Below are 11,257 nucleotides of genomic sequence, written 5' to 3' on the forward strand. Positions count from 1 at the left end.
AGCCCCACCCCCAAGTTAGTTTGCAGGAAGCTACACCCCAAAACAATGACAAGGCACACCTCATGACCACACTTTGGTAAGTGTTCATATTACTTTTAATTTTAACAATTTATTGTGCTTCGTTGTCTTTGTGTCTCTATCAGATATCAAGTATGTCCTCTGCCAACGCCAGAAGCGATCTCCTCAGCAGTGAAGAGAATGAGACAGTCTTTACGATTGTGGGTCACAGAAAACAGGTAAAAATATTGTGTTTAATAAAATTTGTGGCTAGATAGATAGAATATAGATACATAAATATCTGATATAGCCATTTCATTCCACATGCACACACACACACAGAGCAAAGCAACGGCCGTGGTTCAGATGTTCCATGCTCATCCTGACCGCTCATCTTGGACGAAATTCAAGACCGGAGTGCTCTGTTTCGTGAAAGACAACAACAAAAAGTCCTACTACATTAGACTCATAGACATCACGGTAAGCCGTGTTGCTAGTTACCCTATAAACGTACCTATAAACTGGTTTGTTTGTTAGTTGTGTATGCTATTATGGTTTGTGTATGGTGTATGAATGATATCAAATCTCATCATCCATCCCCAGCCCTCACCCACCCCCCCCCCCCCCCACACACACACACACTCTCACAGGCTAAGGCTGTTGTGTACGAGCAGGAGGTGTACAACCAGTTCACCTATAAGAAGGACCGTCCTTACTTTCACTCCTTCCCAGGAGACGTGAGTTGCCACTTTCAGTATACTTAGTACCGCCACCACAGAAATGTTATAGTATTACGTTTCCTCTGTAAATCGAAGCTCACTAGTATTACACTGCAAGTATTGTCAGCATCAGTTTGCTCTAGTTTCCACCATTTAAGATGCGGTTTTAATTTCTAAACATTTCTTGGAATCATATCTTCAAGTGAAATCTGTTTGAAGATCGCAGTTGCTATCCTCTCCACAGAAATTCATGGTAGGCCTGAACTTTGTCAATGAAGGAGAGGCTACCTTGTTCCATCAGGCTGTCAATAATAAGCTCCAAGAGAAACAAGAGAGAAAGCAGAGCAGTAAGTCACCCCCAGCCACTTGTCTGCTACCTAAAACACACTTGGCCTATCGCCGAACGTTTCTATTATTGTCTCGTTGACTACTACCCACACCCTTGTCACCTTGTACATACTTACAGAGTGTAGACAAATAAGTTTACATGTTCACAAACACAAAGAAAATTGCACCGTATATACACATGTACAGCAAGCCTTACACACTCTGTCTAGAATGTATTACCTTATAAGGATATATATTTGTATCGTGGCAAAATTAATTGCTACATAAGTGTACAGTGTCTTGCATATGTTCAGTGGAACCCACTGACACGTTTTGAAATATTTTGGGAAAAAGTTTTGGCAGAGGTGGCCTTTTTTAGGAGGTGGGGGTTGTACACAAATTATTCATTGGGATCGGGGTGCCTGGCTTTTATTTTGCAGTTGTCTTTTCTTCAAGGGTGGCTGTTATATAAGAGGGTTTCCAATTGTACAGAACTGTTATTAACATTTCCCCTTTGTGTACAGCTTTGAGGAGGCAACCTGGTCCGCAGCCTGGTCCACAGATGATTGGTAAACCCACGACCAACACAGTTTCAGGAGGTGCAGACCCCTTTGCAGGAGGGACCAAGATAAAGCCTAAGTTCAAAGGGACAGGAAAACTGTCTAAGGCTGCAATTGGAGCACCTACTGAATTTCGCCATCTTTCTCATGTGGGCTTCGACCCCACTACTGGAGCATTCGATGTAAGTGTGATTCTTTTGCAAGCAATATTCAAAATTAATAAGAGTGAGATTATTAACAGAACCTCTGTTGTGTAACTATACGCTTTAGACTTAACCCCCCCCCCCCCTCTTTTTCGTTTATAGAGCAGCAACATAGAACCGAAATGGAGGAAGCTACTGGACAATGTAGGGATCAGTGACGAGCAGCTGAAGGATCAAAACACTGCAACGTTTATATACGACTTTGTAGAGAAGCATGGTGGAATCGAGGAGGCTAATCGTCAACTGGATCAGGCCAAGAAGAATAGTAAAGGCCCACCCCCTCCCCCCAGTCGTGGAAACACGTCTCGGGGTGGGCGTGGACTGCCCCCTCCCCCTCCTAGAGTACGTGCCGGTCCCCCGCCTCCTCCGGGAAAAAACTCTGCACCAGCACCCCCACCACCTCCACCAATTGGTGAGTCCTGTTACTATGTATAACTTCACTAAATAACCAACGTAGCTACCGTATAGCGTGTAATTTTCGTGGGGCAAATATTCGTGGTTTTCGTGGTTGGAGGTCTGACCACGAATATTTTACTCACGAATGAAGCGACCTTGCCTACCTTTACCTGCAGTGCAAGCAGCAACCACGAAAATATTACCCACGAAGTGTCTCAATATTGCTGAACCACGAATATTTTGTCCCCCGAAAATTACCCGCTATACGGTATTATGTATAGTGTCAATCATTCCTAGACTGAGTACGCCCTGTACGTTACTGTTGGTTTACATGTATCTGCTCCCAGGTGCTCCCGCCCCACCCCCTCCCCCACCTGTTGGAGGCGGACCCGGCGGACCCCCTAGACAAGCACGCACTTCTGCTGGTGGACCGCCTCCTCCACCGTTACGTGACAATAAGCCCTCTCCTGTTGCCGCTCCGGCAGGTCCTGGTCGTGGTGACCTCTTGGCCAGTATTCGAGCTGGGTTCAGCCTGAAGCCCGTGGAGGTAAAGGATCATCAATGTTTAAAATAACTATTGACCTTTTTCTGAGGAAGTATTGTTTTAATAACTAAAGTCTACTCGCGTTGTCACTGGTTACAATGCTGTACATGTGAGCCATTAATACACTTGCCTACATTATTATATACATGTAAAATGTACATGACATACACACACTCCGACAGGATCAGGACGAGTTGAGTCCCGGTGGTGATGGTGGGGATGGCGGGCTGGACGGAATGGCTGGGGCTCTGGCTAAAGCCCTCGCTGCTAGGCAACAGGTCATTCAAGGAAGTGGTGAGTTCTATGCGAGTAATGCACACATTTCGTTGGCCACACACGAGACTGATAGTTATTGTCGGTGGTTAGTTTGTGTATTGTCTTGTCTCTAGCTTAGTATGCATTAATGAACATGATGTTCTGGCATTGCCTGACAATGCAGTTTAACATGAAGGGGGGGGGGGGTTCCCAAGAACTTGGGAGTAAAGGGTTGACTTACTGGCATGTACACATGTATGTAGAAGCTACTTGTCACTTCTATGCTGTTCTTTGTATATATACAGATGATGAGGATGATCGTGAGGATGATGATGATTGGGATGACGATGATGATGAGTGGGGATCACCTTGACCAGAAACTGATGTGAAATTGATTTAAATTGATTCAACTGTGTTTACTATATAGGTAGGTAGATTCCCCACTGTTACAGTAGCCTATTGAGGTAGTGTCGTTGATTTGTTGTCAAATAATGTGATTGACAAAACAGTATGTTGTTGTACTTTAAAATGATTTCAATTTCCTACACTGACATTATTAAAAGCTGCAGCGAGCAGTGCATGTCTGTAGTAGTCTATAGCTAGGGTTACAGTTACCATGGCTGGACCAGTTAGTGTGTACAGTGATCTACTGACCAGAGAAGAAAATGAACTACTCTTTAGCATGCTGGGTGCACGTGTTCAGGTACATTGATGTGTTGTGTGTTAGTATAATTATATACTTACATTAACATGTGGGATGCTTTGCATATTAGATGGATTGTACAGATCAATGAACCTAAAAGCTGCATACAACATACTTATATCCTATCGTAAAATCCCTTGCAGTGTAAGGCCACTGCTGTTGTACAGATGTTCCATGCTCACCCTAATCCAGCCTACTGGACTATGTTCAGAACTGGAGTGATATGTTTTGTGAAGGACTACCATAGAAGAACATATCAGATACAATTGTTTGACGTTCTAGTGAGTTCATCAAGTTGGCTTCACAGCATTTTACGTAACCTCATCCCCTCAGGCTGGGGATTTGCTGTTTGAACAAGAGCTGTACAAGCAATTTGTCTATTGCAGGGACTGCTCATACTTCCACTCGTTTCCTGGAGACGTAAGTTAATTATTTTCAGTGTATTGATTTTCACAGCTATCCATTCAGTAAGAAAATCTATTTACACTCTATTCCCAATAAAATTATTGACACTATTGTTCGTTTTTCCTGTTTGCAGAGTTTCATGGTTGGTCTAAACTTTGCTGATGAGGCAGAGGCCACCTCATTTTGCCTGGCAGTGAGTCGCAAGCTGAAACCTGGAAACAAAAAAGGTACACACATATAATTATTACAAGGCAATACACCTCAAAATGGAGACATTTAATTAAGTCCTTATTTCAAAAATTCCAACTCAACTTTACGCTACACTGATATCCCCTTGCAGCTAAGCGTCCTGTAGTGGACGTACATGTACCTGTACCCCAACAGCACCGTGCTCGTAGCCAGACTATTGTGACCGGACCTCCGTCAATGGGAGGGGACAGACGTAAATCAAGACGGATCAAGACCAGAGGACCAGTGCAGAATGCACCTCGCAAGGAGGCTCATCAACTCGCCATGATTGGATTTGACCCTGAAACTGGAGTGTTCAATGTGAGTTCACGATTGCTACAATGCCGCGATAGCTAACGTCAGTATTCCTGTTCCTCCTCAGAGTCATAGAATCCACCCCAAGTGGTTACAACTGTTGGACAGTGTGGGAGTCACATTGGAGCAGCTGAAGGATATACGCACAGCGTTGTTCATTACTGAGTTTGTCGATAAGCACGGTGGTATAGAGGAGGCCAACCGCCAGCTGGTAGGAGCTGCAAGAACACCACCCCACTCTCCTGTCAGGTCTAGAGCAAAGTCTGTGATGGTACGACGAGGGAAGTCGTACAGGGGGCGTGGCCAAAGACCCCCCACACAGCACTCTCCACCCCCTGTTGGCATACCGGCTCCACCCCCTTTACATTTAAGTGCACATTTACGTGAGTCGTTATAATTATTACAGATCGATAGTTTCTTTCATCACTTTTATATATTCAGATGTTCCGGCTGCCCCTCCCCCTCCAGCAGTGGGTGTGTCTATTCCACCCCCACCCCCCATACCTTCCATCATCAGTGAGGGATCTGTACCTGTGGCAGTAGTGAAGGGTGGTCTATTGGCGGACATAGAGGCTGGATATCGACTGAGACCTGTGGACACTAGCAAGAGAGAGGGTCGGGAGAAGACCCTCACTGGAATGGCCGCTGCACTGGCCAATGCTCTGAACATGAGGAACAGAGTGATGCAATTCAGTGGTGTGTATATGTACATACATTGTACGTGTGTTGGTAAAATTAAAATGTTGATTCCAAAACAGCCTATACTATCTAGTCGCATGTATTCTCACCATGCAAATCACACTTTATAATTATTAACTATTTCCACATGTATAGATGAAGAAGATGATGATCAGGAGGCAGTAGACAACGACGACTGGAACTCAGACTAGCTAGTGTATAATAGTGTTAATTATGCTTTACTAACAGTGGACAGACATGATGGAGTATTCCATAAGTGAATGAATAAAAAGTTTCAGCATTTATATTAAGACACAAACAACTACTACATGTGTATACACTAAAACAGTCACAAACAAGCTACATGCACAAGTACATTCAAGTCTATAGATTGATGCCGATCAACTGAAGCTGGTGCCGAGCTGTAGCGTGTGTGCGTGTGGGTGTGAAATGCTGGTAATAAATTGCACAGTTCGTACTTAATACGTATATATACTAATTTGTTAATCACTGCATGAGAGTCTATAATGCATGCAAAGCTTTGTACAGAGGAAACACTTCTAACGGCCACCACAGAAGATCAACTGCAATATAAAAGCCACGCAGGCACCCAGGTCCCAAATAAGCAATTTACAATTGTGTACAAAACAACCCCTCGATCAACAAAGGCCATTTTTATACAATGGTTCCACTTATACTTTCTACAACTGCACCACGTGCACAAAATGAGATTAGCTAGACAGCTACTGACAGTTAGCGTGTGTACAGTATATACAACGCACATTGATTGCATCCATCTCCTCTTCACTGAGTGGTTTGCGGCCGTAGCTGGCCGGGGTGGTGGGTAGTGTGGGTGTGGTTGGGGGAGGGACTGATCTTGTCGACTGGTACTTGTCCAGACTCAGTGGCAACAAAGCTGGGGTGGGTACATTGACAGCAGAATATACAGTAATGTAGCTACAGCATGCGATTTGAGTTATAGCATTGTAAATCAACAGCCTGACATTATCATAGGTAGTCCGGGGGCCAGACCTAATAGCTCGGGGGCAAAATCAAGAGAGCTAGGATTAGGTTTGGAGACTCTTGCAGCATTTCCGTGTGCTCTAGCGGAATTTGGCTAGCATTCCAAGAGCACACGGAAGTGCTGCAAGAGTCTCCAGACCTCTTTCTCTGTTCCCCCTCCCCCCTTTGAGAAATGTCTGGCCTCCAGACTATTACCATAGTACCATACCCAACCCTACGCAAGCGTCTAGGGTTTGGCTGCCCAACTAATGTCATATAAGCACACTGTTATAGTAATTTTAGCTCCTTTAACAATCTCATCATAAACAACCAAGCAATAACATCGAGAAGATTAAGAAACTGTAACTTACGCTCTCCAGTTGGTGTTCTCCTGGCTGGGAAGGTGATAAGTGGAGTCCTGCTGTTGTGTAAAGACATGGTGGAGTTAAGCATTCTCGCACACACCCTGAGAGATCGCATCCCTCCAGTCCAGCTCATTATCAATCACTCTATAACAGCTTAAATCAGACAAGCATGCAGAAGAGAAGCTTTACATGACCAAAGAAATACTGTGCTATTCCAAATAGTGCACAATGGGCGGAGCCACGCTCACTGCACTTTAACCTTTGAAAGTGGGCGTTGTCACACTTGGAACTTGGGGAGGCCGGCCGGGATGGATGGCAAGTCACAAAAAGGTGAGGAATATAAATTGAGTGCATGCAGTAACTCATATTGTCCATGCATGCAGGCAGCTATCCCAAGAGACTGGTGGCATCCAGCTATCTCCTGGAGCTTGTCCCTGATGTGCAGGTGTGTGTCTTGCTTTAGACTTGCAAGCCGTCACTGTTGCACGGCGAACAGTACACTGATCAAACTCCTTGTAGAGACTCGTGCAACATTTGCCACGATATTTGTGGCAACTGAAGTGGCTAGACCGCATGCGGTTACCACAATATCATTGATAGTGACGTATCACTAGAAACTAGGTATCACATGCAGTATACTGACGTCACGAAAACTGCAGCCACTTAGAATCTTATCTGATATGCTGACTGTGCAACACAAGTCTCTACACAGAGTTGAGTTTGACCAGTCTACTGTTCGCCGTGCAACAGTGACGGCTTGCGAGTTTAAACTTGCCTGAGGTGTCATAATTATATTATGTCATTGTGTGTATCTGTGGTGTACGTGTTCCTGTAGCAAACTGTGGAGAGTATTCGGTCTCGTGTGCACTTAGAAGGCCTCTCGTCTCAGTACCAGCTGTCCTCTAGACCCGAGGAAAGCGGCCTTGGAAGCAGACAAGGTATCAAAATCAGCCTGATAATGCTGGGCTATAGCCATTAATATTAGTTATTCTTCCCTGTAGACTTGGCTCCTGTGACACAGTCACTGCATTGGGGAGGAAGGGACTCCATACGAGACAAAGAAGATCCAACTCAGCGATTCTCACCAGCCGTCATGACAAAATCTCGTCTCTCCCGTTCCAAGAAACGGCCTGCTCCTGAGTTCACCCATGATGTTGCCATGCCCATTAAAGATAATGTGATTTTTGACGAGTCCCCCGTTGCCCCAGGGGTGCCGGTGGTATACCGACTACCAGAGGAGAGAACCGCTAACCCAGACCGGTTGAATCTAGACAGACGACACCTGACAGTATGTCCAATATTGGAGGGAGAAGACAAACTGAGACTGCTAAATCTTCAGCACAATGCTATTACTAGGCTGCAGAATTTATCTAATCTCAGACGGCTAGTATTTTTGGACTTGTATGACAATTTGATTCACGAGATCTCTGGACTGGAGGGTCTGCTGTCACTGAGGGTACTTATGTTAGGCAAGAACAGGTGAGGACCGGGGTAGCCTTGTTGTATTATGACTGACGTTTGTTTCTACTTGCTGGCAGGATTCGTAAGATCTCAGGGCTGCAAACGCTTATGAAGTTGGATGTTCTCGACCTGCATGGAAACATGGTATGCATGGCAATGTATTGCATGTGTGTATTGATCTATTTACCCACCCTCAGATTCGATATATCGAGTGTCTGAACCACCTCACTCATCTGCGAGTGCTCAACCTAGCAGGGAATGACATCACCTGTGTCTCCAGCCTGGCCGGATTGCAGGTACTGGCTGAGCTCAACTTGAGGAGGAACAGGATCACACATGTGGTACGTACTTGACTCACTCTGTTCACTAGGGTCTGTGGTACAAAATGTATGTACTGTATGACTATAGGAATTTTTGGATGTACTATAGCTGTGAGGTATTGCCAAACTCACACTGTGTTTGTTTTTTTAAGAAACCAACCTCCTATAGTTAGGCTATTTCTTGAAAGTTGAGGTTATGCTTATAATTATTTCCCCTGTTAGTATGAGATCGATGAGCTACTCAATCTGCAGAGGCTCTTTCTCAGTCACAACCTCATTCAAAGGTAAAAGAGTTTTAAGTTGCACCAAATTATTTGTTGAGAAGTACCAATGGTTCTGTAACTCTTAAAACGTTGTGTGTTTCGTTTAGATCTTCAGCAACTATTATAACCCTCTCAGTTTTGACGATGTGAGTTGTCTGAGTGGGTGTGACAGTTTGTCTGAATTGACACTGGATGGGAACCCTCTGGCCAACGCCCCCGACCACCGACCATCAGCCATCTTCCATGTCAGCCACTTGAGAGTCCTCGACCAAACACCTGTCACGGTAAGTTTGGAACAGTATAATTATTTTATTGGTTCACTAGGTGAATATTTATGACTGATTGCACGAATTTTTACAGTGTCGTATTACATCGCAACCACCCTCACACAACCCACACGCCTCACACAACCGCCCCCATCACAGGAGGAGGAGAGAGATGATGCATTGGCTGCGGCTCGAGAGGAAGAGGAGAGACTAAAGGAAGGGAAGAAGTTGGCCCAGCGACAAGAGCACAAGGAAGCAGCCGTATCTGCCATCAGAAGAGCCTGGCAGAGCTCACACAAGCTACCCATGTGAGTACGTACTATATCCACTATACAGATCTTTCTTGCTTCCATTCAAGCTTCTTTGTAATGTCGACCATTTCAATATTGCTTACAATGTTTTTAGCTATATTTTGTAGCTTACAGTTGTATTTCCTTCTAGTGTACAGTTGTATAATGCTTCTTTTCTAGCTTTGTTTGGCCCCATGCGGCAATATATACGATACCTCGTTCCATGCACACAGGTCTAGTTCTCTAGCACTCTCAGCGAGCACTCACAACTTTGCTGGTCGAGTAGACTTGCTTAAACAGTCTCGAGCCAGCCTTCATCGATCCTCATCTCTCCCACAACTCCTTCCCACCTATTTTGTGGATCTAGACAGTTCTTGTTTATACTTGTATGGTGAAGGGGCGCTGGAGAGTCTGCAGGACACTGGTGGACACACCCACTCTCAGTCTGTGGACGAGATACAGTTCCACTACATTGAGTTTGAGGAGTTGGCGCCCTTCCTTGCTAAAGTATCAAGAAACTACCCTCTTGTCAGAGTAAGTTTGGACTATCACTACCATTGCTGACTGATTATACTCTGTGTGTGTATGTAGCTGATTAAGGGTTTGACATTCTACATAATTATTGTAACCACGATTTTGTAATTTGCTGAATGCGTTTACATGGCTACCACTCAAACTCCCCATGCATGCTATAGTGACAGTAGGATAGATGTAACTACACGCACAGGTTGTATACTATAGCGATTATGTTCACACAACACTTGCTAACCACCCTCTCCCACACACACAGTCATTGACACTGGAGTGCACCAACTTGTGTAGTCTAGAGCAACTCAATGCACTTTCCCTCCTCACCACACCCCTACACACCCTCACTGTCACCACCCACGGCAACCCAATCACTGGCCACCCCCTCTTCCGATCCTACCTTCTCTATCGGCTGACACACTTGGGCCTAACGTGTGTGTGTGGGGAGGGGGTGGGAGACGCAGAGCTTGTACTGGCCGAGCAGTTATTCGGTAACCTGGGTCAGCTGACAACATCACAACTGTCGCAAGATAGACTCCTGGGACTTATCAGCAAGCACAGGTGAGTGTATGGTGTGTGTGAAACTGAACTAAGATGTCACAGCCATAGAAGTGTGTGTGTGTGTGTGTGTGAAACTGAACTAAGATGTCACAGCCATAGAAGTGTGTGTGTGTGTGTGTGTGTGTGTGTGTGTGTGTGTGTGTGTGTGTGCGTATGTGCATGCGTGTGTGCGTGCGTGCGTGGGTGGGTGTGTGGGTGTGTGTGTGTGTGTGTGTGTGTGTGTGTGGTGTGTGTTGTGTGTGCGTGCGTGTGTGCGTGTGTGCGTGTGTGCGTGCTTCATGCATATTTACACTCTTGCCTGTCTGTTACAGACCTACGCCATCGAAGAAAGTCCCTCTAACCTCTAGAACTGCCAAGAGGTGACTTACACAATGATAAACAAATATGCGTGTGTTTTACTATGATTTGTATTATACGTACACTCTGTGTTTTGGTTAAGTATAAAGTACTTTCCATCTTTGATTGTAGGGGCACTGTACTCCCTGTGTGTCAGGAGCCGTTAAATCGAGTAGCCCTCCACAACCACTCCCATCTGCCACACCTAGCAGACACGGCACATCAAGAAAGACGATTGGCTGCTCAGAACTTTTGCTCGTCACTTCTTTCCTCCACCTTACAGGCTCACCAGAAGCTGGAGAATTTCGAGCGTCTTTGGCCAAGTGTGATGAGGGGATTGGTACAGAGGGTACTGAGGGAGTTTGGGAACATTGACCAAGAAATGAGAACTTTGTTGGAACAGTTGTGATAGCTAAAAATGATTATTTTGTTTTTTCAATTTGAATTGGTTTCTGTTCTATTCAATGCACTGTATATTTTTGATGAGATGTACTTATAACAAGGTTCATGAGATTGATGCAGACGTTGACGGAGT

General features: G+C 45.0%; 3 protein-coding genes across 4 annotated transcripts; all 3 read left to right on the plus strand.

The window, feature by feature from the left end:
• The first annotated feature begins 18 nt into the window (after window positions 1-18).
• Window positions 19-3,546, plus strand: LOC135339126 (actin nucleation-promoting factor WASL-like). 2 transcript variants are annotated; one of them, XM_064535261.1, is made up of 10 exons: window positions 19-76; window positions 144-236; window positions 340-477; window positions 648-734; window positions 961-1,063; window positions 1,568-1,785; window positions 1,909-2,218; window positions 2,550-2,749; window positions 2,929-3,040; window positions 3,307-3,546. In XM_064535261.1, exons 2-10 carry the CDS (start codon window positions 153-155, stop codon window positions 3,372-3,374), a joined length of 1,320 nt encoding a protein of 439 aa, XP_064391331.1. In that variant the 5' UTR covers window positions 19-76; window positions 144-152; the 3' UTR covers window positions 3,375-3,546. The 2 variants fall into 2 exon arrangements, with proteins under 2 accessions (XP_064391331.1, XP_064391330.1); XM_064535260.1 differs by lacking the exon at window positions 19-76 and having other exon boundaries at window positions 85-236.
• A 19-nt stretch (window positions 3,547-3,565) lies between these two features.
• On the plus strand, window positions 3,566-5,771 carry LOC135339128 (actin nucleation-promoting factor WASL-like). The gene is made up of 8 exons (XM_064535264.1): window positions 3,566-3,704; window positions 3,848-3,985; window positions 4,038-4,124; window positions 4,243-4,336; window positions 4,450-4,658; window positions 4,720-5,035; window positions 5,094-5,348; window positions 5,487-5,771. Exons 1-8 carry the CDS (start codon window positions 3,618-3,620, stop codon window positions 5,540-5,542), a joined length of 1,242 nt encoding a protein of 413 aa, XP_064391334.1. The 5' UTR covers window positions 3,566-3,617; the 3' UTR covers window positions 5,543-5,771.
• A 1,169-nt stretch (window positions 5,772-6,940) lies between these two features.
• On the plus strand, window positions 6,941-11,226 carry LOC135339124 (leucine-rich repeat-containing protein 49-like). The gene is made up of 13 exons (XM_064535257.1): window positions 6,941-7,027; window positions 7,081-7,142; window positions 7,533-7,635; window positions 7,699-8,176; window positions 8,236-8,302; window positions 8,356-8,499; window positions 8,701-8,762; window positions 8,878-9,025; window positions 9,167-9,315; window positions 9,531-9,831; window positions 10,088-10,386; window positions 10,698-10,745; window positions 10,855-11,226. The coding sequence occupies exons 1-13, from the start codon at window positions 7,006-7,008 to the stop codon at window positions 11,129-11,131; spliced, it is 2,160 nt and encodes a 719-aa protein (XP_064391327.1). The 5' UTR covers window positions 6,941-7,005; the 3' UTR covers window positions 11,132-11,226.
• Window positions 11,227-11,257: the final 31 nt, after the last annotated feature.

Source organism: Halichondria panicea, chromosome 7, assembly GCF_963675165.1.
Source record: "Halichondria panicea chromosome 7, odHalPani1.1, whole genome shotgun sequence".
NCBI lineage: Eukaryota > Metazoa > Porifera > Demospongiae > Suberitida > Halichondriidae > Halichondria > Halichondria panicea.